The 16202-nt window shown below is 34.8% G+C and overlaps 1 protein-coding gene and 1 pseudogene across 2 annotated transcripts; both read right to left on the reverse strand.

Annotated features, from left to right (window-relative positions):
• Window positions 1-7583: 7583 nt before the first annotated feature.
• LOC145059737 (uncharacterized) lies at window positions 7584-8105 on the reverse strand (annotated as a pseudogene).
• A 5291-nt stretch (window positions 8106-13396) lies between these two features.
• LOC145058287 (kinetochore-associated protein KNL-2 homolog) lies at window positions 13397-15367 on the reverse strand. Of its 2 annotated transcripts, XM_079006212.1 has the most exons (7): window positions 15237-15367; window positions 15074-15165; window positions 14844-14988; window positions 14532-14628; window positions 14262-14380; window positions 13952-14062; window positions 13397-13799 (listed from the first exon to the last, which is right to left on the reverse strand). In XM_079006212.1, exons 1-7 carry the CDS (start codon window positions 15291-15293, stop codon window positions 13722-13724), a joined length of 699 nt encoding a protein of 232 aa, XP_078862338.1. In that variant the 5' UTR covers window positions 15294-15367; the 3' UTR covers window positions 13397-13721. The 2 variants fall into 2 exon arrangements, with proteins under 2 accessions (XP_078862338.1, XP_078862339.1); XM_079006213.1 differs by lacking the exon at window positions 13952-14062.
• Between the last annotated feature and the right edge of the window lie 835 nt (window positions 15368-16202).

Here is a 16202-nt window from a genome sequence, read left to right on the forward strand (position 1 = left end):
TACAATCATCTGCATCCATACTAGCATGTAATTCTTAAAGATCAAACAATTAGGAATATAAAGGCACATCTCCTAGCATAAAATCCTTAGTAGATCCCTATCCCAAATCTAGCACGCAATTCTCATAACATATAACATACAAACATGTATGGGTATTCTAGTAATCACTTACTTGAGCTCGGCTGATTGCACACACCACCCATTTCTTTTATTAGAAAATCCTTTAATAAAACATTTATTTTATGAAAAAATTTTCAAACCCTCAGTTTGAGTTCAGACACACCTGAGAGTATGCCTGAATCCCTCAAACCAAGGCTCTGATACCAACATGTAACAACCCAAAAATTATAAGGAAAAATTTTCATTTTTAAATCAACCATAAACACACTTTGATCATTTTAATCATTCAAAATTATATCAGAGTAAAATAGTTATAAGAGTACAATTCCCAAAATCATAAAGAGCAGAAACATGGGTGGATGCGCTGCGATCAAGCCTGACCCTTCCCCCGCGAACCAAGAGTACCTGAAAAACATTTTAAAAATAAATTATAAGCATGAAGCTTAGTGAGTTCCCCAAAATACTACATACCTTACATATATGCCAACTCAAAGCTATGTCGGGTCTATTTCACCCCTGGGTCTGTTTCAACCCCGATTCTATTTCAACTCATGTGTCAGCCCAAAGTCGTACCGAGTCTATTTCACCCCCGAGTCTATTTCAACTCATGTATCAGCACAAGGTTGTACCGGGTCTATTTCACCCCATATATATATATATATATATATATATATATATATATATATATATATATATATAGTAAACAGGCACACAGGCATATAACATATATAGTATGAGTCACAAAGACTACAAGAACATAACATATCCTAGTGTCCTACAGTATAGTGACCAAACTCACCTCAGTCTGTTGATAGTCAAACAAATGATCAGGCTGCTGAACCGGAAAATCCTTGTGCTATTCAATCAAATAAAGATCCCAATTAATAATCGGACCATAAACCTTAACTAGGAATCTAGTTCACTTGTCCAATACCCAAGGTGAAAGACTAGTTTACCATTTCCTTACTTAGCCCAAAGCCAAGGCCCAACCCAATGGCTCCAAAAGCCCAATATGGCCCATATTCCTAAATGAAACTCAAAGCCCATTATAGGCCTAAATCCAGGAAGGCCCAAAGCCTTACAATGGCCCAAAGTCATGAAGACTAGTGACCCAACAAGGCCCAAAACCTTAATAGTCCAAATATGGCCCAAAACCCAAAAGTCAACAAAAGTCAAGGGTGTTGAGTACACCCGGTGTACTCAGACATACACCCTACATACGCCATCTTTGGCTAGTACGCGATGTGTACAAGCTGGGTATGCCCATCGTACTCCACAGCAAAACCAACTTGGTATTAAGTGCTTAATTGGTTAAGCTATTATGCCAAGTTCTCATATTTGGTCCTAAGTGATGTCTTAACACGTAAAGTTGGCAACTTTACTCCTTTACATGCCTTAATGGGACCCAAACTCAATAAAAATCAATAATAAGAACCCTAACTCATGCATGGTCCGATATAACACATCAAGATTGCAATTTTGTGCAGTAACAACTTCCAAAATGCTAAGATTCAACATTCCAAGCTCTTGGAGTAGCTCATACTCACAAGGATAACTCAAGGGACCATATAAGCTCAAAATAAGCCCCAAACTAGATCTAACACTTGGATTCATCAAGATAAGAGCTTTATACCTTCAAATACTAGCAAAGTTGATGGAGAATTTGGATCTTTAAGCTCTAATACAACCAAAGCTTCAACACCAAGATCTTCCTTCTTCAAAGAGTACCATAATACCAAAAGGTTACCATCAAGGCTCAAAAACACACAAGAACAAGCTAGGGTTTCATGGGGAATCTTTAGAAGGATGGAGGCTGGTGATAAGAAGGTCCAAGAGAAAGTTAAAGTGTTTAAATAGGGTCCAAACCCTAAAAATTAGGGTTTGTCCCAGACGTTCCTACGCCCCGCGCATGCGACGTATGCCCAACGTACATGGTTGTCTTCCACGATCAAGTTTGAGCCTTGTACACCCAGCATATTCCCTGTACGCCCAGCGTACTCGACTTAGCCCAAAATCCTCGTAACTTCATACGGTCATAACTTCTTCGTTCCAACTTCGATGTCGATGTTCTTTATATCCACGGAAAGGTAATCGGAATCTCTACAATCCTATCAATTCTCCTTTTCCTTGAAACGTTCCGAACTTAAATCCCAAATTCAAGAAAATCCCATACCATCACTTTACCGTTGTACCCTTGGGCTCCAAAACAAAAGGCGAACACTCAGTACCCACAACTTGCATTATTCACCACCAAATGGGTCTAAACCTCTCATTCCTAAGTCCAAAAGCCTTATGATACTTAATCCTCGGGTCACGACCCCGAATTATGAAACAACCTGAGACAGGGTGTTACACAAGGCAACGTACATCATTGGGTGTAGGCATCTCAAGAATTCATTGATTGATACTTCACTTACTTGGTTTTAACAGACTTCGAGTTTGCAACTGCCTTTAAGAAGAAGCCAAAGATTCCAGACTCAACCTTGAGGAAGGATTTGAATATCAATGATTGTAGATGGTAAGATTTTTATGAAACCAAAAGGGGTAGTTTTCCAAGGGAAAGAAATGAAATAAGGAGATACTTCTTTCATATAGATTATAAGGAGATGTAATCAAATTCGAATCTTACCAGCATCTTCTTAGAATCAACAAATGCGAGTGAAACTCAAATGAAGGCAAAATGGAGATCATGAAGATCATATGTTGGTACATGAAGATTCGAAGTGTTTTGATGGATATTGTGACTACTTTACCTAGTATTTGAAGATTCAATATTAATCACAAAGGGGAGATTGTGGAGTCGAATATGTTGTGATTTATCGAAGTATTATGTGGATTCGAAGTCTTGTTAGTGTATCCATATCCAAGATTTTCACAACTTTGATTTTGTATGTATTGTATCAGGCACTTATGTTGTATCACCTTCAGAGTCAAAGTCCTGGTATTTTTTTGTATCTGTTGAGTACACTATAAATAATTTAGGTGCTTAATTCATTTGTGACTTCTGTAACTTTGAGCTTTCTTTTCTCTTAAATGTACTTTTGCATCCTCTAGATATTATGAGCTGAAACCAGATTTTATTTACATTATTGTTTTCATATATTTGCTTGCTTGCATATTTGATTGATTTCTCGACTCTTCACCTCGTATTTTGTGTTTTGTTATTAATGAAAGAAAGTTTTCATGTACCTAACGTCTTCTGTTTTCTTGTTCTTGTTTATTTTTCAATCATGAAAGTTTGAAAACTACATTATATACACACTAACAGTTAAACATAATATGTTTTCCCAACTCTCATGCTTCTAATTACCACTTTCTACTAGCTTCCGTTCTTTAATAGAGCTTCTAAGATTTCTAGTTCCACACATTGTAGTTAAACCCAAACTTCTAAATACTTCTTATAGACCAACTCTGCATCAAAATATTTTAAATTAGGTCGTATTGTGTCATAACGAATTTACAGTCGGTATGCTTATGTGGCGCATATTATCAATGGTGAACACCACCCTTTCATTCTTTATGTTGTTATTGGTAAACTTCAGCTATTTGTTGTTGCCGCTCAAATGTCATGTTTTTGCCATCCAAACATCATTTCTTTTAAATTCTTTATTGCTTTGACCAAAAGTAAATTATGCAAAATTAGTGGTACATTATATATATTATATATCTGTTATCTCTTACCACCTATTAAATATATTAATGTCATATATATATATATATATATATATATATATATATATATATATATATATATATATATATATTAATGTCATGTATATTATAGTTAAATAAGACATAAAAAGGGAATTTTTTATATTTTAACAATGCATTATAATATAACAAAAGGTAAATTATATATTTATATTTGACAAAATTGCAAAAATGGTCCCTGTGGTTGGCAAATTTATGTGATTGTGGTCCAAAACGAAATGTTGGTGCACCACTTGTCCAAAATTAGATTTTTCTATTGGTTTTGGTCCCTATACACTTAAAATGACGGTTATGCCCTTATAATTTATATTGTTTATTTTCTTTAATTGTTGAAATACATAAACTAATTTAATTTATATCTTTTTTAACTTAAAACAAAAATAATAAAAACAAATAACCCATTCCCACTCTTATCTTAAAGAAGCCCTTCATCACCAGTTCCATCCTCATCACTGATATCTGGAACTAACATTATCTGGAACCAACATCCTTCATCATCGGTTCCATTTGACCCTCGATACTTCTAGGGTTTCGGTGGCCTTCTCCCATTTGCAATTTACTCTAAGCAAGCGGTTTCAGATCCTAGATCGGAGTCTGTTACTCCACAAACACATAGTCTCAAGAACACATACTCACCTAAAATCCATATCAATGCATCAAAGTTATCGCCGGATCTAGGACCTGTATTTTAGGTCGTTACTGTTTGTTTTATACGATCACCACCCGGCTTACCCCATGTATCCCTCACTTGTTCGTTTCTTGCTTCATCAACCCCTACACTGTTGCCCTCAGGTTCTCGTTCTCCTACATCTTATGACCATTAATTGAAACATGGCATCCAATGTCTGATAATGGTGGAGCTTCTCCAAAATTCCTCTCCTTCAAGCCACATTTGGAGCTTCTCCGTTAACATCATCAACCATTGAAGATTCTTCCAAGTCCCCCTGAACTTTTTTTTTCAAATTAGGGCTTGCGTCAGATCGTGCTTCTCTTCCTCCATAGGGGGCTCATCTCATCCATCTTCTAAATTAGTTTTTCGATGCTCTGTTTTGTTTGATTGAACTTCTATGTCGCTTTAAAGTTCCTGATCTGTCTCCACCATCATTTTAAAGCTCCTTCTTTTCTTATACCGTCGTTTGAAAGCTCCATGGTGGGCAACGATGGAGGTTCGATAATGGTGAGAAGTAATGGAGATCTGACAACCGTCCTGTCACCACCCCTTCTAATCAACCCTCCTTACCTTCTTCTCTCATTTTCACCAACCTTAATCTTTTCTTGACTTACCACATAATTCCAATCAGCATCACCAGACACACCATCACCAAGCTCGTGTGATCTGAATCGAAGAAGGTAGGGTGAGAATCAAATCAGAACAGAATAGGAGGAAGGGAGGGTCGTGGTTGTTGTCGATTGAAGCTAGAAGTGGAAGAAGAGTACATGTGCTTGTGAGAGAAGGAGGGGTATATCGATTTGAGATCTGAGCTGTGTGATCTTAAAAGTTTGTTGATGATTAGCTGTTGAAGATAACGATGAGTTTTTTGTTTATCATAAAATGGAAATCGTTGATAATTTTTTTTTTTTGTTTTTCTGATGAACACATTGAAGAACACGAATGATTTTTTTTGTGAATGTTTGATCTAAAAAGTTTAGTTATGTGTGTGAGAGATGTGTGTGGGAGAGAGATTCATGGGGTGATATATATATATATATATATATATATATATATATATATATATATATATATATTCTTTTAATTAAAGGAATTAGAATTCAATTAAAACAAACAGAAAAAAAAAATTAAGGGCATATTAGTCATTTTAGGTTGGGTATAGACCAAAATCACACAAAAATGCTAACTATAAGAACTAAAATCGCACAAAGTATCCAAAATTGGACCACCGATGCATCATCAAACTTTTTTGGACCAAAACCACATAATTTTGACAAACACAAACACCATTTTTTGCAATTTTGTCTTTATATTTAAATGTTACGACAACATTATATATCTTCTAAAAACAAATGTCCGCGACCTTACTTTTTCTTTCCGTTCCCTTCCACCTTTTTTATTTTCTATTTTTAATCCTTTAACATTCTTCTTTTTTACTTTTGGCAATTTAAACCCCATGTTATGTTTATATTACTACCGTCCTTATATTTTATAGAATGACATTTTCAACCCATTATTTTTTTTATCATATTCACCGATATATTCAAATGTTGGAAAATATCAATTTCACCCCTTCTATTTTCTAAACTTTTATTTTATCCCTGATAATATGTATATAATTTAATTTTCCTGCAGTTATCACCCCTCTAATTTTGTAACCTTTTGTATGTGTCGATATAAATTAGAGGTAACCAACGTTTCGACGTAAATTGTTTCAGCATAAAATTATAACTTTAGTTCGTTGATTTAAAACAAATATTTTTTTATGTACATGTCGGTATAAATTTGAGTCTATCTACGTTTCAACGTAACATTTTTTTTACCTTTTCGTGCTTATGTTTATATACATTTCTTACGTCTAAGTCGGGACACATATAATACGTTTTTAATTATTTGAATTTCCGTTTTTCAATTTTAAAAAATAATCTTAGTTATTTATTTTTATATGCGTGTCACATATAATATGATTTTGATTATCTTTGTTTGGAATGACTTTCGTCCCAAACTATTATACTTTATATACTTTGTCAATTTAAAATTTCCTAAGTTCCTGATCAACATAGCAACTTACTTTTTACTACTTCTTAAATACATTACTGTTGCCGCAATGCACAACAGGTAAAATCCTAATTTTATATAAAGTCTTAAGTTAATTGTTATCGTAAATAAAAGATTGAAAACTTTGGATTTATATTAATTAATATTTACGTTTTTATTAATTGTTAACATATTTTTAATTAATATTTATGTTTTTTTTATTTTTATAGTAATTTTTCTATTTTTGGAACTTAAAAAAAATTTGTTAGGCAAATTGTGGCAAAAATAGTAAAAACTTACGTGATGCCTATGTGACACATTTTTTCATAAAAAGAAATATCATCACACTTTTTAGCCTTAAAAAGTAATAAACCAAAAATAACATTCATAGTTGATCGGTTATTAATTCTTTACAACTTCTAACAATATTTAGAGTTGTTCAAGTGGCGAGTCCTAACAATATTTAGAGTTGTTCAAGTGGCGAGTCCGGCGAGTCCTTTATATCCAAGTATATGTTGATAACGTTAGATGACGCCATATATTTTGGGGAAAATGACACATTAGCCTAACAATATATTTCGAATTTGTTCATTCAGTACCTTAACTTATTTACGTGCTTTATGAGGGAATAACGTTGTTTTTTGCCGAGTCTAATTGGTCACTTTAGACAAAATGAAAGGGTAACCCAGTTACCTCTTTGTCACATAGACATTTATTGACTTTGAAAATTCTAAAAGGACTGTTAGGAGAGGAACCAGCCACAACGAGTGAGAAAGACGATTCCAAGAGGGGTTGTTTACGGTGAGTTAGACGGTGGCCGATGGTCCAAATACCACCACAACAATGATCTCGTCGTGCTCTCCAACCTTCCACCTTTACATATTAACCTTCAACAATTGGATCATAAACAAGCATTTTGTTCGGGAAAAGAAAATCATTGAATATTGGTCCAAATAGATAACATATTAGCATATAACAAAGGATAACAAAATTTATAACTTCATGCCAACTCAAATCGATATCAATTGCATTAAAACAGTGGTAATAGAATTCATCAACCTCAAATTAGAATGATATCCAAAAATGATAGGTACTCATAGAACTTTCTTGCACAAAAGCTAATAAAATCCAGAGAGAACTTATCTAAATCCCTCAATAAAAAGGTTACAGATTGACAACTTACTCCTTGTTCTTCAACGTCTCAAATCCTTGTTCTTCAACTTCTTAATTCATTATTGGAGGTGGTCAACACGAACAACAAGCTTCGTAATAGAGTACAAGATCCAGTAGAAGATAAGCGCTGACTCTTGTTGATCGATTTCTGGTAGCGAAGGTGCTCTAATGGTGAGCCATTCTGAGATTCATATTTGGGCATCGATTCGTACTTCCAATAGATGACCGCTAGCAAAAAGAGGCAAAAGGGTACATCGGAAAGGAAAGGTTTGAGGAGGCTAGTTGTAATGATGATAAGACCTTTCCTAACTGCATCAAGGCCAGGGAGGGTTATGAGGATGATCATGACGGCTTTGGTTGCTACGGTGTAGCATAGAACCACCCATTCCAATGTCGTTTTGATGGATTATTGAAGAAATATGAGGAATTGGGGGAGGGGGGAAGGGTAATGGGCAGGTAGATTAGCAACCAAACAAAGAAGCGGTCTTCGATGGAGGAAAAGTATATGTGCTCGGTCATAATTACCACCTTGTGCTTTCAGCTAACGACGTCAGAATACATGTGACATTGTGTATATGTTATTAGAGGTTGAAAGACTAAAAAACAGGTCTTAACCCACTTTATTTCCTCATAAAGCACGCAAATAAGTTAATAGACTGATTCGGTAAATTCAAAATATATTATTAGGCTAATGTGCCATTTTTCCTATATCTTGACATAAAAGCTACGAAAAAATTATTCCGAAGACTTTTTGGTTAATTGAGTCATTTGCTACTTGTTACACAATATGTTTATGTATATTGCCCTTGTAGGCATTAATGATACGTCCCTAAAACACGTAAATGCTATTTAATACTTAAAAGCCATTAAAAACTTAACCTTCTTAATCTTTAAACTTTTGGTCAACGTCTTGTTTGCCACAGGATGCACATTATTAATCATCATTGGTAGGTCAATTATTCTTTTAACTTTTGTCCATATCCATCTTTCTATTCATTAAATCAAGACAAATGTAAAAACAAAAGGGATTAACAGAAAGAATTAATGAATTTTATATATCATTATTTTTATGGGTAGGGAGTACGGAGATGAACAAAAACAAAAGATAAGATGGTTGTCGGCATCTTTCCAATTTGGTCCAAGTTCTATGGTGTTCTGAAACCACATATCTTCGAGACTTGTAAATGGAAAGCCATCATTATACTTTTACAATTCATTTGTTTTGAGTAATTAATGTTGGCATCGCTTAAGATGTGGTTCACATAGAAAATGGGGTTTGACATCGGGTTTGAGTTAATAGCCATTAAATAAAATTTTGCTTGTTGTTTGTATATTTGGTATAATAACACGCCGAGTCAGCCTTCAACATTTGACTTTCGATATATTTCTATTTGTTGCATAAGAATACAGTTATGCAGTTAAAATAAGCTTAGTAAAAGTTAAAAATATATTTGAATTTACATTTTGATTTACTCATACTCATGTTTTTGGACATTAACCGAATACTCACCAAGGATTAATGGCTTTCCTTTTCTTACATGTTGAAGCTAAGCATGAGTTTACTCGCAAAAAAATCATATTGACTATGAATGCAAAAATCATAATGACTATGAGTTTTAATTAATCTATAAAATATCATCAATTAAACCAGAAATTCTTTGCATTTGCAATCTTTTACGTCGTATCTGTGCGTAATTTGCACCAATTACGTATCCATATTTGTTCCTTTTATAAAAATCAGATGAACCTCATATAAAATTTCATAGATAAAATCTTTTTACATCTGTATATTATGAAGAAAGCAATGTAGTACTTGAGTGGATTACTCCAAATATAAAAAGGAAAACTACCAAATAAATCAAGAATGTTAAAAAGCATGCCTCTGGAGATGGGATAAGGGATTAAAGAGGGAAACAGCAAAGAATATATATGAGTGCCCTTTGTATATTTGTATTTCCTGGAAACCCTTCTATATTTGTTCATAAAGATCAAAGATTCTTACCCAAAGTTCATTAATTTCCATTTTTTGATGACATATCTAACATCTGCTTAGTAGGATGACCACTGAATTGGATTTTTCAAAACCCGAATTCAGATTTTTCTACCATCTTTTTCGTCACTAATGATGACAGTTTTGACACTTGCGAAACCTAAAAAAGGAAACTTTTGCTGTCCATCTAGCTACTTGATCACACGATATGTTATTTTTGTATGGTTTTTGGGTGGTTGATGCTTGAATGAGATTCTAGGACCACAATATATATATATATGCAACTTGTGTCTAAGAATCACACCAATAGATAGTGTAATACTGATTCATTCAGATTACAAGGTGAATCAAGACAGTTTGAGTTGTTTCCCATTCAAATGTATGCAACTTGCCACCTCTTTCATGAGTGCTATTAGGTGTGATTCTCTTTAACAGACAACAATACTCTCTGAACATGTCAAGGACTCGTTAACCCTTCAACACGCAGGTTTATGCAGCCTCACAAATTGCTAGCATTTGTTGTGTGAAGTCATTGTCTAGCCTACTTGCCCATTTTTTTTTCCAAAAATATCTCCCCTCAAGAATGTTGGTGTGAGTACGTGTGTAGCATTTCAAATGACCCATGCGTGCATTTGTCGATTTAAAGAAATAAGTATAGAGGACAATTGTTTTATGTAAACAAACATTTATATTGATCTATCATGAAAACAAATGCATGTTATTTCAACAAAAACTTAAAATAGGATCAAACAAACATCTTGTACGCATCCTACCCTAGATTAGATATCATAATCCATATATGTGGACAATTTGATTCTACTAGTATAGACGCCATTGATATATAATATGGATCAACACTTTTCGACTTAACAATTCTTATATATTTCGTTTTGGGACGTGCACGCCTTGTCTTCTAGTGAAAAGCGTGTGTGTGTGTGTGGGGTGGGGGAGAGAGAGAGAGAGAGAGAGAGAGAGAGAGAGAGAGAGAGAGAGAGATTTCTAAGAAGTTTTTGTAAGAACCACCCTTTGTTATCTAATATGAGTAACTAGAATAGCCCATCTTGATTCTTTAGAGATTAATAGTTGGTAATTAACTGAATAATATACGTGTGAGTCAAAATATAATTATCACCATATACTAATTGTAGAGTAATACACATACTGTAATTAATTCAGGCGACATATATATAATGATAAATAGTATCATTCTCCCACTTGGTCGTAGACTATTTACATTAAGACTTCTTAAGTAGGTCAAGTATAAGCTGTATTTCATCCATCTTGACTAAACGAAAATATATACAGGGGCCAAAAGACACGGTCGTATATGTCCAACACTTATCATAAAGTCAAAGATCACATAAGTCCACCATAGTTATAGATGAATGTGATATTTAATTATAGTAATATAAGAACATATTGACATTAGAAATAATACAATTTGCCATTGACTCTCAGGGCATCCACAATGCATTGAACTTCATAGAGTTCAATGGATTGTCACATATCATTCTACAATCCATACAACTTTATATATTTTTCTCTATAATGCATTAAACTCTATAAAGTTTAATAGAATGTTATAAAATGGATTGTCACATATCATTCTACAATCCATACAACTTGCCACCTCATTCAACTCTCCCATTGAACTCACCATTATGGATGTTCTCATAATTGTTTACATTATTAAGATAATTAAGTACGGAAAGTGCAACAAGATCGATTTGAAAGATACAACCATATCCACTAATAAAAATGGCCATAATATTTACATATATGATATCATATAAATCCATTAGTAATCCCATTCCTAAAACATATTCAAGGAACAATTTGGGTTGTAGCTTCTATTGGTGAATCCGCTAACATGTGGCTCATCCCTACAAGAAATATGGGCAACAGGGTGATGCTTTTATTGGCAACATTAGCCGGACAAGTATGGAGTCTTCGCTAAAAGCATCGCCCTATTACCCAAAACTCCCCATCTGTGTGCTTTCGTTGTAGTGGTGTAACGAATTTTGTTTTATGATAGGCCAAATAATTTATAAAATATGAACAAGTAGCAAAATACTGAAAATGATAACAAAATGTAACAATATATAATTTTAAAATAAATTAATCGTTTAATATGGAAGTAAGTGACTAATTAAGATAATAAAAAATATCTTAATATACAAACCTGATGAACAAGGAGTTTACTACGGAGATTGAAATGTAATTTAATCTATTGAAAAAATTGTTGACTTAATTTTTTAATCGACATGTTTCAACATGTAAATTATTTTTTCCTTTTAGAATGGAATGGACCCTATTACAATTTACACCTTAGCATTTTTTACTCAAAAGAAATATAAAATCTATATATAAGGGGTATTCGGCTAAGCTTATGACTTTTCATAAGCACTTTTCAACTTATAGCTTATAACTTATAAGATGATAAGTTAGAGGGGACTTATTTATAGATTTTGACTTATTTCCGATATGGCACATTGATATGTTATTCCTATCCAAACACTCTTTTTAGCTTATACCGGTGTGGAATCGGTAATAAGTTAAAAATGAGCTTAAAATAAGCTTAGCCAAACACCTACATAATATATTTCACCTCAAATTTGTGTGGGGTGGGTTAAGGTCCACTCTTGCACCCATGTAGCTATACCTCTTTTCACTAAAGTCACTCATTGCCAACCATGTCGTAGATCTATCCAACATCAAAGGTTAGTTCTCGTAACACTGATAGTAGCGTCATGATGTTGCCGCTAATGCTCACCAAAATAAGACCCTGAATAAATTCCCCAGGGTTTTTATAGTCATTGCTAACGGTGAGGCCAGCTATAGTACCAACACTCAATTTACCACATTTGTTGTCGTTGTTATAGCCATTTAACCCAATATGTGTGCTCATTCATGCAATAACCCTAACCATCAATAAACCTTCTTGATCCAATGGTTGAAATTTATCTTGGCGTTAGTTCGTATTCTATTATTTGTGGCGACCGAAATAGCGGCAACATGTGTCGCCACTAATACCCCTTTTGCCTGAACCAAATTCCCTCCGCAGTTGTCACTACTAAAGCGACTAAATTAGCCCCATACTGGGAGTCTAGTTGCTGAGGAGTGGATTGTCACACATGAGGTCTACGATTCAAGCTCTGATGACATCAATAGTGTTATGCGATTGAACTCCTACATGGACCTTCGGGCAAGTTGGCGTGGACCGTTCAAATGTGCAATTTACCATTTTTATTAGAATGACTAAAGTGTTTACGTTATTTGTGTCTCCTTTTCTCTCTAATCTCCAACAACTCCACCGATAAAATCTTTTTTTCCTCTCTCTCTCTCTCTCTCTCTCTCTCTCTCTCTCTCTCTCTCTCTCTCTCTCTCGTTTCAAATTCACCATTGTTTTCTATCTTATCTCCGACGAAGACCGAGCAACACAACCAGCTACAACCACCACCCCGACCTGCCGCCTTCGGTTTCAACCACAATTGGTGGCTACTTATACCATCACCATCAGACCATCATTGACTGCCTAACAAACACCACCACCTTCATGTTTTTAACTTTGTTAATAAGACACTAATTTGTCTTATTATGTTTAATTGTATGATGCTTATCAAGAGATGCTACTATTTTCATTTTAATATGTTCCGAAAGTGTACAATATGCTTTGAAAGTGCTTAACAAACGGATGCTACTAATTTAATATGTTAATATACTTGAAAAGTGATCAATTATTTGTTAAGCACTTAATTGTTACAGACTTGATTGATAACGATTGTTTAGTTTTTCCACCATCGCCACCGTTTGTGAAGTGAGTCATTCTATCTCGTTCATAGAAGAAAAAACTCCCTCCAAATTCTCTTCCACAACTCTAACCCTTTAAGTTACATTACCAAAAGGTGTCATGCTCTGATACTAAGTTGCTATAAACTATTAAGATAATCAATCAATTCATAAGAATCAAAAGGAACAATCGATGAAAACCAGTATTGTGTTCACAAAGTGGGATAAACCCTAAATGTTCTTGCCACGAACACGCCCCCTGCTAATGCCATGGTCCCCTGCCACCGAAACTCCAGTAACTTGTCGATCCTTTAAAAAAAAAGTGTGAGTAACAAGTGGAGGAAGGAAAGTGCATTAATTTTAAGCACCTAATTTGGAGTATATGTATAAAATTAGTAAAGCTAAATAGTAAATACTATTCCTAAATAATAATATTTTTATTAATTGTTTATTAATATTACCAATCCTGCATCATAAACCACTGTTTGGTTGCGCCAGAATTCCAAGGAAGGCAAAAGAACTCTCCCTGATCTAGATCTTTTGCCACTGTAACACTCTGTTTCTGTGGGTCCCTATTTTACAGCAATCTCCCATTAATTTAAAACCCACAACTCAATAATCACATTATTTATTGAATACTCAAACTAATTTCTTTATTTTGAAAATAACAATCTCTAGATTCATCTAACTTTCCATGATATAATGTATTGTAATTAGGAGTCAAACAGATTGAATCTATAGATGCATATATATATAATGAAGAAAACATACATGTGGAGAGAGACTAGTAGATTTACTGCTCAAAACTTCATCTTTACAATCTTCAAGTCTTGTATTCATATCATGAAACTTTCCATGTTGTTCAATGGAGTGTTTTTCGTCTTCGTGTGCTGATTATATGAAGAAAGTGAGAATGTGTATGTGTTGAAGGTTAAAGAATTTCATATTTTTGTACAAAAATAAACATTCTAGTTGCTAATTCTTCATTTTTGGCTCAATTAGTCCAGAAAATCCAAACAAAAAACAAACATAGATTAGTACCTGTTGAAACACATTCATCAGAAGATCTTCTTTGGGGACAGCTTGTAGAAAATTCTTCCCAATAAGAAGGAAAACCAATAACAAAATGATCAAACACCTGTAAATGCAGAGAAACAATATATAAAAACTGAACATCCATAGTGCACATACATACAGCTCATTTTCCATGGCAACTAAACCTATAACAAGAAATTTAACACTATAAGCAACCAAACATCCATAGTTCTTTGTGAATTATGTTATTTCAGTGAAATGAGAGTATTTCCCTCTCTAGAACGTTATTAGGTAGTAAAGATTCTTTCTTTAAGATACCTCTGAGGAAAATCCACTTCCAAGCGTTTTCTCTTTGTTGATGTAACCTTGCAGAATGACGCATACACCATCAACAGTCTCTAATTCAAAGAAATCGTACGCCTTGACAATTGGTGCAGAAGAGAAGCAGCGTTCAGCCCGATTCCTGTAATTTCATCAAAGATCGATCATACTTGATACCTTGAAATTTGTTACCAAATAACAAAGTCAAACCCTAGCGAGAGAGATACAGTTGCGAAGTGGAAGTGAGTCCTGAAACCCCTATTGTATTTCTGTCATCGTCCGATTGGGGTTTAGTTAACCACCAGTCTCGCAAAGAAACCTGATTTACAAATCAGGGAAATGCATCGGTGAAGGAAGAATGGATGAAATTGAAGGAGAGAAGAAACTTACTGATTTTTTGAAGTGAGAACGAGAAGGGGGTGAGTTGTCGGCAGCATCAAACGCCATTGAGATTGAGATGCTGGGAGATGGAAGGCAAAACAAGCGGGAAGAGCCTCTGTACCCAAAGAAAAGAAAATTAAATAATAAATAAATATATAAAAAGCGAACCTACTGTTTGCTTTGCTGAATTGCAGATTCTGTACATGGGCCGAAGCCCATGATTAAAGTGAAACAAAGCAGCTAAAAGTTTGTGTATGTTACAATTTCAAAATCCTCTGCAACCAACGGCCACCTCATGGCCACCGTCGGAGTGGACAAGAAAATCAAAATGTGGGATTTACGAACCTCAGATTTCAGCGGGCCAGGTGAAGAGGCCCAAGACTTGGGATTCACGTCTGGGAGGACATCAAGGCCAGGGTCGTTGTGCCAAGCGTGGGAGGATGTCGGGAGACAGACCGAGAATGTTTTAGTTGTGGTCAGATGGGTCATTTTATTAGGGATTATCTCGTGGATCGAACTTGATGCATTTTCACTGCAACCAGGTGGGCCACACGAAGGTTGACTGTCCGATGTTGAGTGGTGGAGCAGTGATTGCACCTGCTCCAGTTATTTGAGGATTACTGACGGTCGTGAGGATAGGGTAGGAGCCCCAACAGCAAGGAGCCGAGCATTTTAGTGGTAGTCGGGGGAGGTCAATGTTTTAGCATGAGCTTCGTTTTAGTTCTCCGTTATTTCTTGGGATATATCATCAAGAATTGTTATATACCATTTTTGCATGCCAAGAGTCATTAGTGGGTCGTATCTTGTTGAGCAGGTTTCAGTTCGTTCGGTTGTTGTTCTGGTTCTTTGATAGCAGTCAATTCAAGGGTATCGTTTGGAAGGTCTATGGTCGGAATAGCTGGTTAGTTCTCCGAGGAAGTCAGAGTTCAGTCATGTTGGCATTTGTTCAAGAAGGATCAACAGTCGTCTATGGAA

This window comes from Lactuca serriola, chromosome 6 (genome assembly GCF_051521515.1).
Source record: "Lactuca serriola cultivar US96UC23 chromosome 6, Lser_US96UC23_V15, whole genome shotgun sequence".
NCBI lineage: Eukaryota > Viridiplantae > Streptophyta > Magnoliopsida > Asterales > Asteraceae > Lactuca > Lactuca serriola.